Source organism: Chiloscyllium punctatum, chromosome 41, assembly GCF_047496795.1.
Source record: "Chiloscyllium punctatum isolate Juve2018m chromosome 41, sChiPun1.3, whole genome shotgun sequence".
NCBI classification, from domain to species: Eukaryota; Metazoa; Chordata; class Chondrichthyes; order Orectolobiformes; family Hemiscylliidae; genus Chiloscyllium; species Chiloscyllium punctatum.
The window spans coordinates 15,347,306-15,372,803 of NC_092779.1; the positions used below are offsets into that span (position 1 = coordinate 15,347,306).

The 25,498-nt window shown below is 43.7% G+C and overlaps 1 protein-coding gene across 2 annotated transcripts in view; it reads left to right on the plus strand.

The window, feature by feature from the left end:
* LOC140464870 (coagulation factor XIII A chain-like) overlaps window positions 1-25,498 on the plus strand; it is a 113,245-nt gene that overhangs the window by 1,820 nt on the left and 85,927 nt on the right. The window contains exon 2 of one of the 2 annotated variants that reach the window (XM_072560434.1): window positions 2,577-2,750. In XM_072560434.1, the coding sequence (XP_072416535.1) occupies window positions 2,591-2,750 (160 nt within the window). In that variant the 5' untranslated portion in view covers window positions 2,577-2,590. Of the gene's footprint in view, window positions 1-2,572; window positions 2,751-25,498 lie in introns of both variants that reach the window. The other variant, XM_072560433.1, reaches the window with a different exon arrangement.

Sequence of the window (25,498 nt, forward strand, 5' to 3'; positions counted from 1 at the left end):
TGTGCTTCCAATTAAACCTGTTGGACTATAACCTGGTGTTGTGTGATTTTTTTTTTTACACACCCCAGTCCAACACCGGCATCTCCAAACCATGACACTCTGGATTGGTATCCCTCTCGGTTGCAAGGTGTCACATACAATGCAATTCCCAGGGGCTAGTGTGGATTGAATATGTGAGCTTAACAATCAGAGTGTGTAATAGGCTACCTATCACAAGGAGCAGCTGCTATAGGACCACTGAAGGGGAATCTATCTAAACATTTGGAAGATGAACAAGTGGAAGGATATATCACTGAGACAAAGAAAGGGGAGTGAGGCGTGTAGGAAATACCATCACAGTGGACCCATTAGGCTGAATGGCCTGCTCTGAATTGTAAGATGGATGCAGGAGTGGGCTTCACTTCTCTTCAGTGCTTTAAAAAGACTGGCTCAAATGATATCTAAAAGTGACTGTCTGAAGCAACCACATTTACATGTGATGCATCTCCAAAGTTCCTTTTAATGATCATGAAAACATCAAAAATGTAACATATATCTTAACATTGCATCAAGTTAACCATCATCATATTTCTTTTTCAGGAAGAACCATCAAACTAAACTAACTCAAGGAAGTCCATAGAAAGTATGGACCATGTTTATTGTGCACGGGTATAATGCCAGCCTCAGTAAAGTTGAAAGCCTTGTAAAGAATGTTAGTAACGCTAACTTAATAATCGCAAATTTCCCCGTGCCCTCTAACTTCCCCACCTAACAGATCAGTTCTGTGTTTTTTTTTAAAAAAATGACTTGGACGGGAAAGTGGAAGGGTGGGTTAGTAAGTTTGCCGATGACGCGAAGGTTGGTGGAGTTGTGGATAGTGTGGAGGGCTGTCGGAGGTTGCAACGGGACATTGACAGGATGCAGTACTGGGCTGATGTGGCAGATAGAGTTCAACCTGGAAAAGTGTGAAGTGATTCACTTTAGAAGGTTGAATTTGAATGCATTATACAGGGTTAAAGGCAGGACTCTTGGCAGTGTGGAGGAACAGAGGAATTTTGCGGTCCATGTCTATAGATCCCTCAAAGTTGCCACCCCGGTTGATAGCGTTGTTAAGAAGGTGAATGGTGTGTTCGCAGCATGATTGAATTTAAGAGCCACGAGGTTGTGCTGCAGCTCTACAGAGCCCTGGATGGACCACACTTGGAATATTGTGTTAACCTCTCGTCACCTCATTTATGTGAAAGCTTTAAAGAGGGTGCAGGGGAGATTTACTAGGATGCGGCCTGGACTGGAGGGCATGTCTTATGAAGAAAGGTTGAGGGAGGTAGGACTTTTTACTGGAGCTAAGAAAGATGCGAGGCGACTTGATAGAAGTGTAAAAGATGATGAGAGGCATAGGTAGAGGGGGTAGTCAGAGACATTTTTTCCATGGTGGAAATGTCTGTCACAAGAGGGCATAATTTTAAGGTGATCGGAGGAAGTTTTAGGGGAGATGTCAAAAGTTGGTTCTTTATACAGAGTGGTGGGTGTGTGGAATGCACTGCCAACAGTGGTAGTAGAGTCTATACATTAGGGACATTTGAGCGACCCTTGGAAAGGCACATGGAATTTAGTATAATGAAGGGTGTGTAGGTTAGACTGATTTTAGAGTAGGATAAAAAGTCAGCACAACATCAAGGGCTGAAAGGCCTGTACTGTGCTGTACTGTTCTATGTTCTAACCTCCCCTTCTTGAACAGGTTGTGTTGAGATGTAAGTCATTGGATGATGGTGGTCTTCTAGTGCCATACCAAGTGGACAGGCTACAGATTTGAGCTTGACAAAGGACTGTCAGTATTAATATTTGACTATAAGATCCTCCACACTGACCCATATTGATGGGGACAGTGGATGCATACTAAAGAACTTGTTTGGTTGACTAAGAATTGACAAGGAGAGAGTATCGATACTTTGGAAGACAGGCACTGTTCTGATGAAAAGAAATGGATTACTGACCTCACTTTCTCTTTACTGGTATGGTCTGACCTGTGGAGCATTTCCAACCATTTTCTGTTTTGCTTCCAACTACCAGTATTTACACTATTGTTCTACAGTATAAATGCATTTTCAGCCTCCCAATTAAATCAAATAATGTGATGGCCTAATTGTATTATCGCTGTTCTGTTGATCCAACAACCCAGCTAATGGTCTGGGGATCTGGGTTTGAAATGTGCCATGGCAGATGGTGGAAAATGAATTCCAAAATAATCTGGAATTAAGAGTCTAATGGTAGCCATGAATGGTTAATTGCTGAGGGGAAAAAAACCCATCTGGTTCACTAATGTCCTGCAGGGAAGGAAACAGCCATCCTTACCTGATCTGGCCTACATGTGACTCCAGACCCAGCAAAATCCTCATCCCATGAATGATTAATAAAAAAAAACGTTTGTGAGAGGGTTAAAATTTTCAACAAAGAAGGGTGACGTCTGTATTTGCTGGCAATCTCTGTCGATAAGGTTATCTGTTCTGTTTTTCCATCCAGCTGTAGAATGCTCACTCTTTGTAACTTTCCTTCATTACTCTACTCTGACTCAGTCTGTGTCATTTTGTTCTAGCAAGTTTTGTGTTTCAAAATGTCTGAACCCACCTCCGGTGACTCAAACAGCAGGAGCCCATTGCCTTCCTACGTTGGTCGGAGAATCACCCCTTCCAGTATCTCCAATGCTGAAGAGAATGAGGTTAATGACTTTGAGTACTTTGGACTCAGACCAAGAGGACTACCCAACCTGGAAGGTACCAGATCAATCTCTTTCAGACGTTTCTGATTTAACTTACAGTTGTGGGTGTTATCAAAATGAATAACTCTTCGAACAGCTGCCAAAAGGTGATGAAATTTTATAAATGGGATAGACATTTTGTGCAAGTTACATGCATTGCCAAAAGTCCTTATGGCCATTAAAAAGCAGTGGAAACCTATCGACATTATGAAATGTCATTATACCAGGGGAGTCATTGATTAAATGATCAACTCTGTGATATAATTAAGATAACAGCAAGTTCATGTTCAGTTACAGTTATAGTGCAAATTGAAACTGTAGGTCTCCATATCTATGATTGATAGGTTTAGTAATTTGAAGAATCTCTGCTTCATCCAGCTACGCACTGACCTGAAATCAATTTCAAACCTCACCTTGCAAATGTCATTCTGTTCAGTCGAAATTTGCCATTTCCTGCTGCTGTGGAACTTAAATCAGCACTTTTTTTTTCCCAAAGGTTATTTATCCAATTCGCTGATAGGCATTATCATCTTCACTTGTCTCTAGATTAGAGAAGGGAAGATCAACAGCCTGGTTAACAATGAATAAAATAATTCTGTTCAGCTATGAGTTAAGGGAGTATGTCATTTATACCATTACTCTTAGCCTTGACATACTGCTGCAGAATAAGTGGATGTCATTATATTCTAAATGCTATGTACTTCTATATAGTTCTTCTTTATAGACATAATCAGAAAATGGTACAGCATATTGAAGAGTGCTTTTACACATACTCTGGGGTCATTAAGACCTTCTATTCAACTGGGAGTCACGAATATACTGTGATCCAGCTGTGAAATTCTGAAAGGTTGCATAAACAACCTTCCAGTGGTAACTTGGTGATCCAATTAATCAAATGATCACATCACAAATTTTAATTTAGAATGTCCTTTCTTTGGAATTCAGTGCAAGTAAAGGAGACAAAAGTAAGAAGGTCTATTAACTCCTGATGAAGGGCTTTTGCCCGAATCGTCGATTTCGCTGCTCGTTGGATGCTGCCTGAACTGCTGTGCTCTTCCAGCACCACTAATCCAGTATTTGGTTTTCAGCATCTGCAGTCATTGTTTTTACCTTGTCTGTGTTAAGACCACACAGTTAAAAATCACATGACATCAGATTTATTTGAAAGTATGAGCTCTCGGAATGCTGCCCCTTTAGCGCTCTGAAAGTTTGAACTTTAAAATAAATCTGTTGGACTATAACTTGGTGTTGTGTGATTTTTAACTTTATCCACCCCAGTCCAACACTGGCACCTCCACAAATAGACCACACAGGTACGTTTTTGAGCGATGGCTTTATGCCAGCTGTGATCTGCAGACACAGGTTCCATTCACCATGGCACCAAACAAAGGAGAGACTGGGAAATGAATAGAGAAGACCCTACAAGTCATCAAGAGATAGTAGACATAGTCCAGATGAAGTAGTGGATACGTCAGTATCTCACACCCGGGGGCTGACATTGCTACTCTCACGGGGACATTTTAGCTGAGGTGGGCAAAGGGAGGGTATAACATTGGACACAGGTCCTACATGCATTCCTAGGGCCTACCTGCCCGACTTTTGTCCTGTTGTAATTTTGCATGCGGTGAGTTGAAGGTGAGCACCAGGCATGAAGTCTCTCAGATTTCACTTCCTCGAACTGCTGATGGGTAAGGGGCAGGTGGGAAGGGGAGGGGGACATGGGTCCTTTATAACTGTCAAGATCTAATCCCATCTGATTCTCTCCACACCTGTGTGCTATTGATACCTTCCCAATTACCTTGGTGTCAGGCTCCATCAATTGCCATTGGGGACTGGATACAGCCCTTGATATGACTGCCACTGCTGAGACTGGAGAGCTGCTGACCATTTGATTGGCTGCCGTTTGATTGGCTGCCGTTTGATTGGCTGGATGCTCTCGGATATGTTTCCTGATTCACCCCTTGCCATAAGGAATTCTGTGCAACATAGACCCATTACAGTAACATTCTCTTGTGAATTAATTGATGGAAACCATTCATTTTCTTTGCATATAGTTCTTATCTTTGTAATAATTTGATATTACAAGAAAAGTAGTTCTTAGAGGAATAAGATAAATTATACATATCAGGCTTTAAGACCGACCCCATTGTGACCTCTCATGTCGGGAATGATTTAGGTTGGAACCTGATTTTTGTCTGTTCCTTAAAATACTCTTGACTCCGATTCACAATGTTATATAACCATTAGATTTCTCTGATTTTTATTCTCTAAAATGTTTGTCTGTGGGAATCTGTGGCTTCCAGATAAAACTAATAATTTGATTTAGGCTGACACTCCTGGATAGTACAGAGGGAGCGCTGTCTTTCAGAGGAGATGTTGAACTAAGCCGCTGTTAACTCTCTGTGAGACGGATGCTATTTTGAAGAAGACCCAAGTGAATTATTCCTGGCCATTTCTTATCTTTCGATCAATCTCACAAACATATTTATAGTCACCGTTGCATTGCTGTTGATGAGAGTTTACTGTGTGCAAAATGGCTGCGGAGTTACCTACATCATGACAGTGACTGTTCTGATTCTAAAGCATGCAATTTGTAGGATCATCGAATCCTACAGAGTGGAAGCAGGCAATTTGGCTCATCAAATCCACACCAACCCTTCAAAGAGTCTCACTCAGACCCATCCTTGTATCCTCTCCCTGTAATCTTGAGTAATTCATGTAGCCTGCACAACCCTAGATGCCATGGGCATTATAGCATGGCCAATCCACCTAACTTGCACATAGAGTCATAGAGATGTGTGACATGGAAACAGACCCTTTGATCCAACTCGTCCATACTGACCAGATATTCAAAATTAACCTATTCCCATTTGCCAGAATTTGGCCCATATCCCTCTTAAACCCTTCCTATTCATGTAGCCATCCAGATGCCTTTTAAATGTTGCAATTGTACCAGCCTCCACCACTTCCTCTGGCAGCTAATTCCATAAACGCACCACCCTCTGTGTGAAAAAGTTTCCCCTTAGGTCACTTTTAAATTTTTCCCCCCTCCCCCTAAACCTCTGCCCTGTACTTCTGTAATTGTACCAAACTCCACCACTTCCTCTGATAGCTCATTCCCATTTAAATCTTTTAGCCCCTCACCTTAAACCTAAGCCCTCTGGTTTTGGACCCCCATACCCTGGGGAAAGGTTCTTGATTATTCACCCTATCCATACCCCTCGTAGACATATAGAATCCCTACAGTGTGGAAGTGGGCCATTTATCTCATCAAGTCCACACCAAACCTCTGAAGGGCATCCAACCCACCTACCCTATCCTTATAATCCTGCATTTCCCATGGCCAGTCCATCAGGCCTGGACACTCTGTGCGATTTAGCATGACCAATCCACCTAATTTACATATTTTTTGGATTGTGATAGGAAACCTACGCAGGGTGAATATACAGACTCCACACACAGTCCCCTGAGGGTAGAATCAAACTCCAGTCCCTGGTGCTGTGCGGCAGCAGTATTAGCCACTGAGCCACCGTGCCACCAATTGGCTCTAAAGTAATTTGAGACTGTGTCTCAAATCTTTCTGATGCATCACAAGATTATAAGATGCAAAGTCGCCACAGAAACTGTTTTGTTTTTTACTGAGAGATGACTGGTAGTGTTTGAACCCGAGAGTCCCCACATCTCCGGTGAGGGGAAACGTTGAGAAGTGGGGTCCTTTGTGATAACCCCAGGAGTGTGAGAATTGAGCCCATCCTGTTGGTGCTTCTTTCCATTAGCAAACCAGCCAACTGAGCTGACCTCCGAAGTCCCAAGTTTATATCGGAAATCTGTAAATTGTTCACAATGAATCTCCATATCACTTGCAGTATGTCTTGAAACAAAAGTAAATTTCAGCAGACAGCTATGGGACATTGTTTGAGTAGGTGGATTATATATAAATTAATAATGCATTTAAAAATCTCAATTCTAAAAGCTTTCTTAGTCCATTTCTTCTTTATAAATGTGGACTTAGACAGCTTTCATTACAAAATTCTGTCAACTTGTATGCTGTACTAAGTGCCTTCCTTATCAGTAGACTTGTTATAGGATTGTGTATTCACACTGTTGTGTCAACATGGGCAATTTCTATTAAAATGTGGATGCGGGAATTGATAATAGAATCACAGAATCACTACAGTGCTGAAAGAGGCCATTCGGCCCATCGAGTCTGCACCAATCCTCTGAAGAGTATCCCACCCAGAACTAGCCCCCTAGTCTATCCTTGTAACTCTGCATTTACCACAGCTAACCTACCTCATCTGAACATCCCTGAACACTAGACAATTTAGCATGGCCAGTCTATCTAACCTGCTCATCTTCGGACAGCAGGAGGAAACCGGAGCACCCAGAGGAAAAACACACGCACAATGCGCAAACTCCACACGGACAGTCACTCAAGGCTGGAGACGAACCCAGGTCTGTGGTGCTGTGAGGTAGCAGTGCTAATCACTGAGCCACCATGCCACCTTTTAGGAATGTGAAAATATAGAGAGAATGCCTGGCTGTTTTAAGTATATCTGTGAAAATTAATCTAATTATCACTCTAATTCCACTTCACCTGAAAAATATTTGATTTTGCCTTCTTGTGAACAGCACAACGGGAGATGGACTCCTATTATACAACTGACAGAAAAGTGGAAAAAACTGTGTGTATTGGAAATTTAAAATGCTGTAAATATTCAGCAGGTCTGGCAGCATCTTGTAGAGGGAGAAACAAAGTTAACTTTCCAAGTTTGTGACTATTCATCAGAACGAGATATAACAGTACCCCTTTCTACCGTCATGCTTTTGGATGAAAGGTCACAGACCTGAAAAATTGGCTTTTACCAACTTGATGGAGGGTCTAACATCAGCTGGAGAAGGGAGCAGCCGGGGGCATGTGGTTTATTTGGTTGCTGAATCTTTCATTCACTTTTAAGCCTCACATCCATGCGCAAGGCCTCTTGCACCACCAGGTACAAACGTAGCTCCTGGGGCAGGTTAGGTTAATGCTGCATTCTGCAGGTAAACCTCAAAAAATGTTTTGCTAAATCACAAACCAAGTGATTATAGAGAAGGGCCTTTTGAGGAAAGCACTGAGGCCGCAGGACTTTCCTTCCCTACACCCAGCGCTCCCTGTGGCTTTAGAACCCTCTCCCCACACTGAGGGACAGTCTCCAGTGGTTACCTCTGCTGAACGAATGCCTGGTAAAATGGCTCAGTCAATCCAGCGGCAGTGTCAATTTGAAATGATTTCCCTCCATTTTACCCCCCCCCCCCCCCCACCTCCAATCCTGCCTCCTTGTGGTCAGTATAATACCGCCTGTTAATTTACAGGGGAGGTGATTGCCCAGTGGTATTATCACTGGACTGTTACTCGAGACTGTTAATCAGGTGATATCCTGAGGACCAGGGTTCAAATCCCGCCATGGCAGATGGTGGAATTTGAAATCAATAAAAATCTGGAATGAAGAGTCTAATGATGGTCATGACTCCATTGTTGATGAATCAGGAAAATCCCATCTGATTCACTAATGTCCTTCAGGGAAGGAAATTGCCATCCACATGTATGTGACTGCAGGCCTACAGCAATATGGTTGACTCTAAACTGCCCTCTGGGCAATTAGGGATGGCCAATAAATGCTGGCCCGCCAGCGACACGCTTAGCCCATGAATTAACAAAAAATAAATTCTCTTCCTGTCCACAGATGCTGCCAGATCTGCTGTGTATTTGTAACCTCTTCTAATTTTATGTTTATATAACCTATGGTGGTCAGAATGTCACACAGTTAGGTTTGCAACAGGACACAGTCAATTTACACTCTTCTGCTGTGTGACACTATTTCCAGGGGCATATTGTTCATTGCTGCTTCCTGTTGGTAATTTAATATTTATTCCATACTTGAACATATTAGCACAGCATTGCTATTTTGGGAAATAAGACACATTGACCAAACAAACTGTCAACTAAGCCGATAAGCAGAAATAAACTAGTTGAATTACTCCATCCTGAGATGGTTGCGCCAAATACCAGCCTGAAGGCTGTAAAATGTCTAACCCTAAATGGACAACTTCTCTTGCAGTCAGATCGTTTTGTTTATCAGTCGTTAAAACTGCAGTAATTAACCCATGCCCAGTATGAAAATGACTTTGAACACTAAAACAATACAGTGCAGAACTTAGAGATGTACAACATGGAAACAGACCCTTTGGTCCAATGCATCCATGCTATCCAGATATCCTAACCTAATCTAGTCCCACTTGCCAGCACTTGGCCCATGTCCCTCCAAACCCTTGCTATTCATACACCCAACCAGTTGCCTTTTAAATGTTGTAATTGTACTAGCCTCCACCACTTCCTTTGGTAGCTCATTCCATACACACACCATCCTCTGCATGAAAATGTTGCTCCTTGGTTCACTTTTAACTCTTTTCCCTCTCACCCTAAACCTATGCCCTCTAGTTCTGGACTCCCCCACCCCAGGGAAAAGACCTTGTCTGTTTATCCTATCCATGCCCCTCATGGTTTTATATAACTCTATAAGGTCACCCCTCCGACTCCGACACAGCCCCAGCCTGTTCAGCTGAGTAGCAAAGTTGAAATAAATGGCCAGCAGTACATCAACTTTGCTGTCCTTCTGCCCTTAGCTTAAAATTAGGGTAAATAGTGATTGGAGTGATAGGTTATAAGATTGAAAATGATACACAAGATTATCTTTGGGATGACAGCAATCCACTGCCTGCTTATGGGAGGTTAGCGATGGACAATAAATGCTGATCCCTGCCTGTAAAGCCTGCAAATATAAAAAGAAATGCAAGATGGCAGTTCATTTGCATGGAGCCTAATGGATTTTCTGTCACCTATTTGATATTCCTGAAGCCACAACAGGTGATTCCTGGGTGGTGAGCAGAAAATTGGGATGGAGGTCCCATTGTTGGACGATCAGGTCTTCCAACACAACTGGGATTGTCAGGGATGCCTTGAATAGACTTAGCTCTTAAGAGAGTTGGTTATGGACTCGATGGGCCAAATAGCCTGCTTCCACACTGTACAGTTTCTATGATAGTTGGCCCAATTCCTGCAAGAGGTGCAAGCCTGGAGTAGGGAGGCAGGTGAAGTGAGTAGGGGATGGTCCTCTCTAGCTTTTTTTCTGCAGGCCACTCCAACAAAACCTACATAGAAAAGATGTTTGCATTGGCGCATTTTACAGATCTAGAGTGTACGAGGCATGACTTAAAGAATAGCTAATGTAAAATTGTACCCTCACTCCCTGAGATACTTCAGACCATTGGGACAGGAATGTTGGTGTCCGGATGAACAATATCTAGCAATGTGCTGCCTCTTCATGGTTGTGTTTTCCAGTTTGTTTCATGTTTTATTTCTTTCGGAACAGTAAAGATGACACTACTTTCTAAGTGTGCAATAGATTTATTGGCATAGCTTTAAAATATCTGTGCAATCATACCATATCCACAATCATACTTATCCAAGCTCTCTCTTCTTGCACCGTCTGTAGTGTCTGTTTAATTTGCTCACAGAGCCCATGCACAGACTCAACCAGTCAAGCACAATAAACATAAAACAATTGTGTGATCAAACACAGAACAATCAAACCATTGAACCTGACACTGATCCCATACCAGGCTCTGTGTGAGCAATTCCCTTATAATTGAATGCCCTGAAATAGGAATGTAACAGATTCCTACATTCTCCAGCACAGCAAAACTCCACACCCAGTTTGTATTGGTGTTTGCCTTCTGCATGAGCTGTTGCACTTCTCTCTGTCTCTCTCACACACTCTGTCTGTCTCTCTCTCACACACGCTCTGTCTCTCTCTCTCTCTCTCTCTCTCTCCCCCCAAATCTCTTGATCGCATTATTTCAAGCTCACAGTTAACCTTTTTAGTTATTTTGATGCAGGGCATGAATTTTCTTCACACTGCTTGTGCTGTGTGACCAAAACTTTGTTAAAATGTATAAAAGCAATTCCTACTGCACCTCTGGAAAGCCTATGCCCACTCTTCCTTTTTGCAGCTGTGATTTACTCTCAGCTTCTCTAAAATACATCCTCCTGTTTTGCTGTAGATCTTTCCTCATTAATCTCCCATCTATATCTCTCATTCTAGTCCCCTTTTAAATACCGAGAACAATGTTACCACCTACTCTGTCCCACCTTTTTGTATCTTTATAGACTCCCATCATATAATCCTGTAATCTCCCCAGACTGTTGAAAATAGACTCAATAAATGTCATTTCGAGTTCTATAAATTGCCCACTGAAATTCAATACTTTTGAAAGGATGCAATCTGGCAGGAAATAAGTTGCAATTAGTGTTGAAATCCTCTCTGAATAAATAATGAAATAGTTTCAGGTAAAAATGGAATATTTTGTCACGATGAAAGAAATACATCAGAGCAGAAAGACTGTGCTTTAGGCCAGTGCCAACATTTAGATGGAGGAGGACTGCATGCGTGGAATTTGAGCGTTTTGTTAGAATTCAACACAAGAGTGCACCAGCCAGGGAACTAAGTGAATTGTGCCAATTGAACTGTCCCCTGATCAGTTCGGTCACGTCTCAGTTGGTGGGCAGCAGTATTCAGCTGGCTGGCTTCAGAGTTCAGGGCTCTTACAACAGGCTGACTGCTAGGAAGATAAGCAGATCCTTTTGGAACCACTGATTAGACTCCAGCTGGAGAATTGTCACTCCTGCACATGTGCAGTAGCAACCTGGCAATCTTGCAGATGAGCAATCATGCGAGCAGGAGATTTGGGGAGAGAGAGAGATGGAGATAGAGAGAGGGAAAGATAAAGAGAAGGCAAAGACCACACAGACTGGGTGCGGAGTCTTGCTGTGCTGGGGAAGCTATCTTTAATGGTGTTGGGCTTTGTGAGCAGTCGCTTCGTGAAATCGAACCCAAATTAGAATATTTTTGTAACTGTGAGATCTTGCTTGAATCGTGTAACACAGCAAGGGACCTAACAGGAGCGTAAAAGCCCATCATTTGAGAGGATCATGGCTGATCTGATTCTGGCTTTAACTCCATTGTGCTGGCCCCACCTACCCCAAAACTCTCAACTCCCTCATTAGTCAACAGTCTATGGTATATATTCAATGACCCAGCCTCCATGATGTCTGAAGAAGAGAAATTCGAAGCACAATGACCTGCTGAAAGAAGAAATTCAGCCCGCTATCTCCATCTTAATTGGGAGCTACAAACCACTAGCTCTCAACTCCCTGATGAGAGGAGGCAGTTTCTCCATGTCAGCTCTGTGGAGTCCCTTCAGAAACATACATCTTTGACAGTCAGTTCAAGTCAAGAAATTGCATGGAAAAACACAGCATGTCTGGCAGCGTCTGTGGAGAGAAAGCAGAGTTGATCTTTCGGGTCCAGTGACCCTTCTTCAGAACAGGGAGTGTTGTGGGATGCTTTGGGGAGTATTCTGACAACTGGAGAAGTGTTTGGCGGCACTTGTTTGGAAAATTAGGCTGGGAAGGATTCTCTCCAAAAGGTAGCTGGTGGTGGTTTGGAGAAAGCAGTGAAAGAGCTGCCTGACATGCCCCCACCCCCAAGATAATCTACTGTAATGACTCAAAACTTCTCACTGAGGAAAAAAAATTAGGAAAAGAATCTGTCTTTGCCAGTAAAGTGAAATGGGTTCATTGCAAATCACCTTGAAATAGACCCAGACGCTGATCGATTAGAGAATCTGTATTGGTTCTCTTCAATGAGGAGAAGACCAAAGAGATGATTTGATAGTCCAATACTTTGAAGTATCTGGACAGAGAGAGCGAGAAATCACTCCCATTGGTGAAAGGTTCAAGGACCAGAAGACACTGTTTTATGGTAATTAGCAAAAATACCAAAAGAGAGATTAAGTAAATCTTGTTGAAGCAGCACATGGTTAGAATCTGAAATGTAAGGGTGGTTGGAAAGATGGTTTTCAGAAGGATTTCAATAAGCACCTTGAAGGAAGCAATTAGCAGAGCAGTTGGGGAAAGGGTGTGGGAGTGGAGCCGAGTTAAACTGTTCTTTCAAAGAGCTGGCAGGAGATCAGTGGGCTGAATGGCCTCTCTTCTGCAAGCATTCTATGATGGTCGAAGTTGAATGCAACAATTGACTGTTGGCTTCCTAGATATTTAAACTATGTAAATGCCTCTCACTTGTCACATATGGTAAAGAGCAGAATAAAAGATTTGATTCCAGGGAAGTGGCATTAACTGAAAGACTGTAATTTGGCTGAAATTCAGTCCAGATCTAGATGCACGCTTGCAGCTGGTGGAATTGGGGTTAGAATATGATCTGCACTTTGAATATTCTGCCTATCTGTTGTTCATAACTGTTGTAATGCAGAATTTCCCAGATGTTTGTGTTAATGTATGTTTAATCTCAAACCTGTAGTGAAAGGGACAGCTACCATATCCCAAAGCCCTGGGCAGTAACCTGACAAAGTCATTGCTCTGGTTTTAAAACTAATTGTGGAAAAAAAAATGTGGTCACGTACATGAAAGTATGGAAGTACATTCAGGGCCCATAGGGATATCTTGCTCAAAGGCTGTACCCTTTACTCAGATAGTTTACATCATTTGTATGAGTTTTGCCAGACTTCAGGAAGCAAATACAATTCTGTCACTGTCAGCCATTCCAGATGTTCAAACATGTTCTGTGGTTAGTCACAGAGGTGTTGTAGATTGCCAGATTATTTACAGGAGATCGAATGCTTAAACTGTGTTTGTACATGCACAGTTGTACAGCAGTAGGCACAACCTTCGATTGATTTGATTCCTGAATGCTAAAATGTTGGCCATACATAAGACTTCGAGACTGGTCAGTGCAGTGTTTCTGAATTAATAAAAGCAACTAAATGTTTGTGGATGTGAGAATCAAATAAAATAAGCCGTGAGGAAGCAGATGGCAAGTGATTTGGGATTCCTTTTATCTCCTGGTTCATGAAAGATGCATTTCTACACAGTTAAAGCCTTCACTGGCCTCCATACTCCTTTCCCTTATAGTTGCCTATTGGATCAGCTTTTGTTTTATGTTGCTGAGGTACTTGCAATGCTGGCAAAGTGCCACACGCTGTATGAATGAAAAAAAGGAATTCTGCTCACTTCAAAATAGGCATCTCCTGATTTTAAAACAAAATGTCCTTTAATAATCAAGAGCACTGTGCTGGCTTGAGTGCTTTGCATTTCTCTTCTCACATTAGAAATTTTTTTTTAAAAGAAACATGAAAGGAAATGATAATATGGAACTTAACAAAACATCTAACCAAAATGATAATGGGCTGGATTCTCCTATTGGCTTCAGGATACAATTGGGGTCGAAGTCTGAACAAACAGTCCCTTGGTGTGATTTTCCCCAGAGAAGAAAGTTGTTGATCTGGTGTTGAACTCACTGTCTAACCAGGTGAGCTATCAGCGCTGAAGGGCCAAATGATCTCCCACTAGAAGCTTGCCAGGGCAGGAAAGTGAGGGGGTGGGGGTACCTTGAAACAGATGTGTCCTCTCTCTCCAACCCTTCCTTACTTGAAATAAAAGAGATGTTCTTGGCATCCATTTTTAAGGATGCAGATACACTCCATAGCGCAACCTCCTCTATATCTGGAGCACCTTCAGGCAGCTAAACTATCCCCCCGCTGCTAGACAGGGAGCTAGAGACTATCTGGGAAATCCCAATCGGCCTCCATCAACAGGCCTTCATTTGGCTTCCCAGGGCTTCCAGACGGGTAGGTCTGATATAACTTCCCCCTCTCCTACTCCAGGATAATGACCTGGGGAATGGGATAACAGTTTAATTTCTCCATACGGGGTACAGGGAATGGCCTACTGGTAAATGCCACAGGGCTAGTAATCTAATAAACCTGGACAATGCTCTGGGGGGCATGGGCTCAAACCCCACTGCAGCAGATGATGACATTTTTATTCAATAAATAAAAGGAAACTTAGAAATAAAAACTAGCCTGATGGTGACTACTGTCAATTGTCATAAAACTCTTCAGAATTTTGAAGGGAAATTTGTCATCCTTCCCTGTCTGGCCTACATGTGACTCCAGACCCATAGCAATTTAGTTGACTCTTGACTGCTTGCTCAGCCAGTGACACCCATATAATACATTTTTTAAAATAGAGGAGGGTAACAGATGAGTATAGACACCACAATCTGCACATCCCCCTTCAAGCCCCAAACCATAATGACTTTGGACTTTATCACTGTTCATTCACAGTTACTGGGTCAAACATGCTGAAGCTTGCTCCCTGACAGCACTGGAGGTGACACTCTCGTGCGTTTGGCCGAACTGGTCCTCGCCCTTAACAATTTCTCTTTCGAATCCTCCCACTTCCTCCAGACCAAAGGGGTAGCTATGGGAACCCGTATGGGCCCCAGCTACGCCTGTCTGTTTGTTGGCTATGTAGAACAGTCCATCTTCCATAGTTACACCGGCACCACTCCCCACCTCTTCCTCCGCTACGTTGAAGACTGCATTGTCGCCACCTCGTGCTCCCACGAGGAGGTTGAGCAATTCATCAACTTCACCAACACATTCCACCCTGATCTTAAATTCACCTGGACCATCTCTGACACCTCCCTCTCCTTCCTGGACCTCTCCATCTCCATTAATGATGACCGACTTGACACTGACATTTTTTACAAACCCACTGACTCCCATAGCTACCTGGATTACACCTCTTCCCATCCTACCTCCTGCAAAAATGCCATCCTGTTTTCCCAATTTCTCCGCCTCCGCCGTATCTGCTCCCAGGAGGACCAGTTCCACCACAGAACACACCAGATGGCCTCCTTTAGAGACCGCAATTCCCCTTCCCATGTGGTTAAAGATGCCCTCCAACGCATCTCATCCACATCCCGCATCTCCGCCCTCAGACCCCACCCCTCCAACCATACAAGGACAGAACTCCCCTGGTGCTCACCTTCCAGCCGACCAACCTTTGCATAAACCACATCATCCAAAGACATTTCCGTCACCTCCAAACGGACTCCACCACCAGGGATATATTTCCTTCCCCACCCATTTCCGCTTTCCGCAAAGACCATTTCCTCCGTGACTACCTGGTCAGGTCCACGGCGTCCAACAACCCACCCTCCCGTCCTGGCACCTTCCCCTGCCACCGCAGGAATTGCAAAACCTGCGCCCACACCTCCTCCCTCACCTCCATCCAAAGCCCTAAAGGAGCCTTCCATATCCATCAAAGTTTTACTTGCACATCCACTAATATCATTTATTGTATCCGTTGCTCCCGATGCGGTCTCCTCTACATTGGGGAGACTGGGCGCCTCCTAGCAGAGCGCTTTAGGGAACATCTCCGGGACACCCGCACCAATCAACCACACCGCCCTGTGGCCCAACACAACTCCCCCCGCCCACTCTGCCGAGGACATGGAGGTCCTGGGCCTCCTCACCGCTGCTCCCTCACCACCCGACGTCCCCTCACCACCCGACGCCCCCTCACCACCCGATGCCTAGAGGAAGAATGCCTTATCTTCTGCCTCGGAACACTTCAACCCATGGCATCAATGTGGATTTCACCAGTTTCCTCATTTCCTCTTCCCCCCACCTCACCCCAGTTCCAACCTTTCAGCTCAGCACCGCCCTCATGACTTGTCCTACCTGCCAATCTTCCTTTCCACCTATCCACTCCACCCTCCTCTCTGACCTATCACCTTCATCCCCCCATTCACCCATTGTACTCTTTGCTACCTTTCCCACCCTCCTCTCTGACCTATGTTTGCACGTTCTCCCCGTGTCTGCGTGGGTTTCCTCTGGTGCTCCGGTTTCCTCCCACACTCCAAAGATGTGCAGGTCAGGTGAATTGGCCATGCTAAATTGCCTGTAGTGTTAGGTAAGGGGTAGAAGTATGGGTATGGGTGGGTTGCGCCTAGGCGGGGTGTGGACTTGTTGGGCCGAAGGGCCTGTTTCCACGCTGTAATGTAATGTAATCTAATCTAATCTAAATGTAATCTAATCTATCACCTCCAGCCCCACCCCCCATTCACCTATTGTGCTCTATACCACCCCTCCCCCCCCCCCCCTCCCCCACCCCCCATTTATCTCTCCACCCTGCAGGCACTCTTTCTCTATTCCTGATGGAGGGCTTTTGCCCGAAATGTCAATTTTCCTGCTCCTCAGATGCTGCCTAACCTGCTGTGCTTTTCCAGCACCACTCTAATTGAGACTTTAGCTTCCAGCATCTGCAGTCCGTGTTTTTACCTAGTTTTTCCCCACTGAAAGGCATGTCCTAAGAGTGAATGAAAAAGAAATTGTAAAAACTAAAAATCTATCTGCTCATTCTTGGAGTTACTTGACTTAAGTGCAGCTGTGCTTCAAAAGGAATGATTTTCTACAAGATGCCTTAAATGGAACTTAATGAACATCAAAAGACACAAAAGCTGATTATTAGTTAGCTAAAACTTCAATCCACAAAAGTCAGCAGTTGGATTCAAAGAATGAAGAACAAATGCCGCACTGAAGAGTGAAGAGCAGGTCCTTTAGCCCTCCAAGCCTGCGCTGACAAATCTTGCCCTTTGATACTAAAACAGTCTTCAACTACAAATCTGGATCCCTCCATTCCCTTCCTATTCATTATTTAATTGTCCAGGTGCTTTGGTGTTCGCTTCCACCAACTCCTCTGGCAGCATGTTCCAGGCACTCACCACGGTTTGTGTGAAAAACTTGCCTTGCACATCTCTTTCAAACTACCCTTCCCCCCCCCCCCCCCCCTTGCACCTTGAACCTGTATCCCCTAGTAATTGACCCCTCCACCCTGGGGGGAAAAAAAGCCTCCTACTTTCTATTCTGTTCATGCCACTCACAATCTTAGAAAATTATATCAGGCCACTCCTCAACCTCCTGTGTTCCAGTGAAAGCAAACCCTTTTTTTCATAGCTTAAACCCCCCACCCCCATACCAGGCAATGTCCTGGTAAACCTTTGTACCCTCTCCAAAGCATCCACATCCTTCTGGTAATATGGTGACTAGAACTGTATGCAATATTTCAAGTGTGGCTGAACTAAAGTTCGATAAAGCTGCAGCATAACTTGCCCATCCTTATACTTAGTGCCCCTTCCGAAGAAGGTAAGTATGCCATAGGCCTTTATTACTACCTTATCTAACTTTCAAACAGGCAATATGGACTGTGTCACTAAGAGGACATGCAGGATTTAAGATTAGTCCATATAGAGCAGATCCCATGTGTCAACTGACAAAAAGAAATGATGCCCACCAGACCAACAGCATCTGTGGAGACGGAAACAGTTAATGTATAAAGTTCAAAATCACTTTCATTTTGAACTCTGGGATTCCAAAGAGTCATACCAGACTTGAAAAGTTAAAGAAATGCATTTTTTCATGTTCCACAGATGCTGCCCAGACCTATTGAGTTTCACAAGCAAATTGTTTTTATTTCAGATCTCCAGTATCCAAGTATTTTGCTTTTATTGTTCCTGATTTTCTACCTCCCCTCCCCCCCCCCCCCCACCTTAATTTTAACTTAAACTTGTCAGAAACTTTTTCACAACTTTAGAGACTGATTTCAAGTTCGACTTCCACAGAGACAAGAAAGAAGAAATCTTTCTGACTGTTAAGAGAAATGTTACTGGGCTCTTTACGTTTGTTATACATCCAATGAATAATAATGGAGTTATGATCATCCATATTTACTACACCAATGCTAATTATAGAACTTCTGTTAAACAATCCCTCAAACGATAAAATTCATTATAAATTATAAATCACATGTACAAGTCACTTCCTTTTGCTTATCGGGAGCTCTTTGGATGCCATATGACTGCTCCTTGTTATGTTTTTCTAGGCACGACTTTCTGAATATTTGTCAGCGTTTTGCAAATAAACTGTGCTCCATCTGGTTCGATCGCACGCATGGTTTGGAATGAAGTCCTCTCTGCTTTCTGTTGCTTAGCTCTTGTTCGGGGATGGGCGTATGTTCTCGTGACATCTTTTGAGATGCTCTTTCAAGCGGAATTTGATCAATTAGCCAGTGTTTTCATTTAACAAATTAATTGTTTTAATGTTGCCAGTTTCGCTCTTGACTGAGGTGGTGACTTGAACGACTGCATTTTGCCTGATGATATTAGACCTGCATGATTGAGAAGTACACTCACCGTGGTGAATCGGGTCAGTCATAAATATTGATTAGGCAAACAGACATGTCAGTGGTGTCTCTGTGGGGCTGTGTACCCTTACTTGCCTGTGTAGCCAGGCGAGACAGATCAATATGTCAACAAGCATTAATTGCAGCTGATAAAAAGTGTAGCTCTGGAGCCAGTCATACCTACAACAATATAGCACTTGTTAAAGAAAGAGATATTTCAATATGCCAAGCAGTGTAAGGAACAGCTCCTTTTCATTTTGATGCTGAGAAGCAAAACTTATTTTAATTTGACCAATCTTGCGTATGCCATAAGGTTTTATACATCACTGTGCATCAAGACTAAAGAGGTTTTAAAATGGCCAAAATGATAAGCAGGTCAACAGGTGTTGTAGATGTAGCAGGATTAAAACAGACGTGAAATAGAGGAAGGAAATTGTCTGGACAGGGAGAAAATTGTCAGTAGGGTCTTCAGGTCCCACAGGAACTGCCCCAGAAACCTCTTGACCTTGGCACCTTCACTGCAATTGGATTCTGGGTGAAAAGGCTCAAGCTTGACCTTCCCGCCGCCAATTGAGGCCCTTCAGCGTTAATTTAAGGACCACTTAAGGTGCTATTCTTGCCCGGGCTGCAATTACCTTACTCCAGGCAGGAGAAAGAACAAGTTTGCCCAGCTGAATGATAAAACCGTGTAGACAGTTAATCAGTTCATGTGGAACCTCTCAACCTGCCTTAGTTTGTGTGTGCATGAGGGACTGGGCGTAGAACAGAGTTTCTTTGTATTCTAAAACAGAAATTGCTGGAGAAACTCAGCAGGTCTGGCAGAATCTCTGGAGAGAGAAACAGAGTTAGCTTTTCAAGTCCAGTGACCCGTCAGAACCTGTTCTTTTTATTCATGCAGTTGTAGGATGTGGGCATCGCTGGCTGGGCCAGCATTTATTGATGGTTCCTAGTTGCCTTGGAGAAGGTGAAGCTGAGCTGCCTCTTTGAACCGCATGGACTCCATTTGGTATTGTTAGATCCACGATGGCCTTCAGGATGGAGTTGCAGGATTTTGACTCCGTGACAGTGAAGGAATGGCAATATATTTCCAAGTCAAGATGGTGAGTGGTTTGGAGGGCAATTTGCAGGTGGTATCTGAGGAGCCTTGGTGAATTTCTGACATGAACATTGAGAACCGCACCTGTGACGCAGCAGGCTATGCTCTGAAGAGTCAGTGTACACACGTTTTGGTCAAGCAGCCGGGGTAAACAGGAGGTTTAACCCAATCCTGCTCAGGAAGATTAAGACCATTGGAGACCATTCACTCTGCTGCGTTATTGAGGATTTCTTCCTAAATTATAGGATCCCTACAATGTGGAAGCAGGCTATTTGGCCCATCAAATCCATACCAACCCTCTGAAGAACGTCAACCCCAGACCCACCCCTCTACCTGTAACCCTGCATTTCCCATAGCTAATCCACCCTAACCTGCCCATCTTTGGACTGTGTGGGAGGAAACTAGAGCATCCGGAGGAAACCAACACAGATACAGGGAGAGTGTGTCGACTCCACACACAGTCATCCGAGGCTGGAATCAAACCTGGGTCCCTGGCGCTGTGAGGCAGCAGTACTAATCACTGAACTACCATGCTGTCTCTGGTCAGCACATCTAATTCAATTGTGCTTTTTCTTTTTGACCATGACATTTTGGAAAGGCAAATCAGGGGACAGTTAATGGTAAGGTCCTGGGGAATGTTGCTGAACAAAGAGACCTTGGAGTGCACTTTTATAGTTCCTTGAAAGTGGAGTCACGGGTAGATAGGATAATGAAGAAGGCATTTAGTATGCCTTCCTTTGTTGGTCAGTGCACTGAATACAGGAGTTGGGAGGTCATATTGCAGCTGTACAGGACATTGGTTAGGCGACTTTTGGAATATTGTGTGCAGTTCTGGTCTCCCTCCTATGGGAAGGATGTTGTGAAAGTTGAAAGAGTTCAGAAACAATTTATAAGGGTGTTGCTGGGATGGAGGGTTTGAGCTATAGGGAGAGGCTGAATAAGCTGGGGCTGTTTCCCTGGAGCATTGGAAGTTGAAGGGTTACCTTATCGAGGTTTGTAAAATCATGAGGGTTATGGAAAGGGTAAATAGAAAAACTCTTTTCCCTGGGGTGGGGGTGTCCAAAACTAGAGGGCATGGGTTTAGGGTGTGATAGATATAAAAGGGATCTAAGGGGCAACCTTTTCATGCAGAGGGTAGTGTGTGTATGGAATTAACTGTCAGAGGAAGTGGTGGAGGCTGGTACAATTAAAGCATTTAAAAGGTATATGAATAGGAAAGGTTTAGAGGAATATGGGCCAAATGCTGGCAAGTGGGACTAGATTCGTTTAGGATATCTGGTTAGCATGGGCTAGTTGGACAGAAGGGTCTGTTACTGTGCTGTACGTCTCTATGACACAGTGGCTCAGTGGGGAGCACTGCTGCCTCACAGCACCAGGGACCCAGGTCTGATTCCACCCTCTGGAGTCTGTGTGGGGTTTGCACGTTCTCCTTGAGTCTGTGTGGGTTTCCTCCGGATGCTCCAGTTTCCTCCCACAATCCAAAGACGTGCAGGTTAGATGAATTGGCCATGGTAATTTTCCCCCTAGTGTTCAGGGATGTTTAGGTTAGATGCATTAGTCAGGGGAAACGTAGATTAATAGGGTAGGGGAACGGATCTGGGTGGGATACTCCTTTTGGAGGGTTGGTGTGGACTTGTTGAGCAAAGTGGCCAGTTTCCACTCTGTAGGAATTCTATGAAATGAAATCTTTGACTCTGCGTTTCATTCTGATCAGTGTGCTAAAGTATTCATGACTTGATATTCTGCTTATGTTTATGTTATAGGAATGGCTTCATGTGTTCTTGTAATGTTGGTCAAGATTCAGAGAAACTGAATCTTGAATGGTCTTGCTGTATCTGAAACAGGACATTCATCAAAACATGGGGTGCAGTTGGGTGATAGTCCGGTACTCTGGAATTCCATTGAGGCAGAATGGGAGGAATTCTGTACCGAGCTAAAGGAGTAACTCTCTGACTGTAGTGGTCAGCAACTCATGTAAGATTTGCACCTGAGTTTTCAATAGAAGCTGTGAGCAGTGAGATTTCGCACCAGGAGCACAGTTGGACAATTACAATGTATGACTTCTCAGTACCGTTTACTTCGTAATATCATAGCAATGGCAGCACAGCGACTTATAAGTGAGCACAAACTTGCCCTGACTACAGAAATAGGAAATACTAATAGTCTGAAAATGGAAAGGAAAGAAATACAAGAAAAAAAGATATTGAATTGACATAGTGCCTCCCATAACTGCAGAAATCCTAAAGTGCTTCGCAGCAGACCATGGTAAATTGGAAATGTGATTGGAGAGGGGAAATGTGATTGGAGAGCAGTGAGGAATGGGTGGTTTTCTGACTGTAGGCAGGTATAAGATGCTCCAGGGCTCAGATGTCAGCCCTATTGGTGTTTTTGTTAAATGAATTTGGCCATAGGAGCAGAATTTCCAAGTTTGCAAATGATGCAGAACTTGTCCACATTGTGAATGTTGAGGCAAGTTATACAGACTTTGAGATTCCCTGGTGAAGTGGGCAGACACATGGCAAATGTCATTTAATGCAGATGAGTTCAAATAATACCCTGGGCACAGGAGTACAGAGAGTTCGCATCATCTCAAAGCTGCAAGAGCAGCAGCTACTGGGGCGACATTTTCTCAGAAGGAGGAAGATGGTGAGGAAATTCGACAAAGCAGTTCAGGAAACCTACGGAATAATTGACTTTTCAAATTGTGTTGTTGTACAGAAAGGTCAGGATGCCATGTCACCCCCTTGACAAATCCTTGGCTTGTCCTTAGCTGGACCATTCTATCCAAGTCTGAATGTGGCACTTCCTGACAAGTGTCAAGACCTTGGAAGAAGGTGTGGAGGAGATTCTTTTACCAGGAATGAGGGATTTCGGTTATGTGGAGAGATTAAAAAGGCATGTTTACTCTCCTCTGAGCAGAGAGGGCTAAGGGCAGACTCGGCAGAAGCATTTATAACTTAAAAGAGTTGTTGATAAGCAAGAATATTTGATGACTGGACAGTATGAAATAGAGATAATCTTCTTTGGGACCCTTCCTCTTGCTAAGAGTTGGTTACAAAAATGACAGACACAAAATTGCACCCAACAGCACTTTGTGACTAAGTTCCATATTGGATCATACTCAGTGTAGACCTAATTTTTTCCGGCATGACTCGGCATGAGTCGTCTTTCTCAGGAGGGAAAGGATATGCTACACATCTTATTGAGTGCCTTCAGAGCCACATGCCTTTTCCATTGTGCAGTTCTAAAAGTGACCTTCCCCTATCAATACCAGAAAAAGCTGATGACCCCACAATCAACATCCTGTGGATTACCATAGACCAAAAACTAAATTGGATTCACCATATAGACACCAAGAGCAGGTCAAAGGCTAGGAATCCTGGAGTGAGTAAGCCATCTTCTGACTCCCCAAAGCCCATCCACAAGGCGCAAGTCAGGAATGTGATGGAATACTGTCCACTTTCCTAGATGGGTGTAGCTCCAACAACACTCAAGCAGCTTGACACCATCCAGGACAAAGCAGCCCACTTGATTGGCATTGCATGCACAAACATCCCCTCCCTCCACCACTGACACTCAGTAGCAGCGGTGTGTATGGTCTACAAGATGCACTGCAGAAATTCATCCTCAGACTGCACCTTCTAAATCCACGACCACTTCCATCTGGAAGGTCAAGGGTAGCAGATATGTGGAAATAGCACCACCTCTAAAATTCCCTGAAGTCATGTATATTCCTGGCTTGGAAATATATTGTCGTCCCTTCAGTGTCACTGCGTAAAACCTCTTGAATTCCCTCCGTAAGGGCGTTGTGGGTCAACCTACAGCACGTGGACTACAGCAGTTCACGAAGACAGCTCACCATAATCTTCTCAAAGGTAACTAGGGACGGGCAGTAAAGGCTGGTCCAGCCAGTGATGCTCATGTCCTGAGAGTGAATTAAAAAAGTTAACTTGATTTTAGCTTAACCCATTAGCCGGGATGAGGAAAGAGGATATGTCCATTGGCATGCAAAGCCAGTTATTTGGAGGTATTTGTAAGGCAGAGTTGACGACACCATGAAAGACCAATGAGTCTTGGCCACAGTCAGAGCCAGAAAATGCAGCTGACAATGACATGAAGGTGCTAGTCCTATTAAACGCCAAGATCATGGGCTTAAAATAATCGAAATGAAGGCAGGTGTTTTTTTATCTCAGAGGGTTGTTAGGATCTTACGAGTGTTCCCATTAAGCTTGTTGGAAGCAAGTTCGAAAGAAATTTCAAAAAGGCAATTAGGCATAGAATTGTTGGATTATTGATATTTATCACATCAGTGGGTCCCATCACCCCTTTCTAAGAGCAGGCTTGCTACATTCTACATCCTGGCCTTTTTGTCCATAATCCTGGAAGTTCCTCACCCTCAAGGTCCTGTCCTTCTCACTTTAAAATGAAATGGAATCAGCTTCCACTGTCTTTTTAAATCACACATTCCAAATACTGACACTGAGTGAATAAGAAAATCTCCTCTTCCCCCTTAGACTGATAACCCCTAGATATTGTTATTCACCAGGTGAGTACCTACTCCAGAGGAGTATCTTAGCACCCTGAAAATTTCCTTTCAGTCACCCTTTAATCTTCTGTCTTCAGCCTTATACTTCAAAGTAACTCCCTTTCGTATAAATGAACACCAAAAGCTGCAGTCTATAGTAATTACGGATGTATCAGGCTCTGCCTTACTATCAATATATTAGAAAATGACTAATCCATCTTCTTCATGTGTTCATGTTCATGTCCATGTGCTCTGTGTTTCTTCCAGAGAGTAAAGAGTTTAGTGTAGTCTGCTCTTCTAACTCTGCCCAGACTTTATACTCAGTGGCGTGCTGCCCCATGACATCATTGCACAGCTGCTCTAGGGTCCTGTTGTCCTTGTGTAACATTGACCACTGTGCTGGGTAAGTGACTGAGTAAGATGTGGCCATGGTCACTTGGTGAATATTTCCAATTCAGATGAGTAGCTCTATCACTGGTCCAACTGAAATATTAGTTCAGCCACGTCTATCCGAAAGGGAACCTCACCAAAAGGGCCTCTGCAGTGGGAACTTCGTAGCAATGTACCAATCAACATGGTGATCAGCTCAGATTGTGCTGATTGGTTTTACGGCTTCTGTGAGATCCATCAGCCAAGGCATTTTTTTGATCAGAGTAGGACAGTCTTGAAAATAGAATGCTGTCAGCTCTGATTCTGTGTGTAGATTGATTTGCTGGAAGCAATGAATTGATCACAAACCAGTGCCCTGAATAATATTGGGATCCTTACCCTATCTCATTCCCACATTTTCCCTGGTGGATCTGCCTCCTGCTGGCAGGACTTACACACTTCACTTGAAATTCATTGACCCCAGGTTCTGTGCAGGAATGCTCCTGTTGTGATGCCAGTGGATACAGGGCTATCCCCAGTGTCGCAAGATTAAACATTACCGAATTTTCACAGCCTCCATTTGATAAATTAGATTTTATTGCTTTCACACTCTCTTGTTTTGCTGTC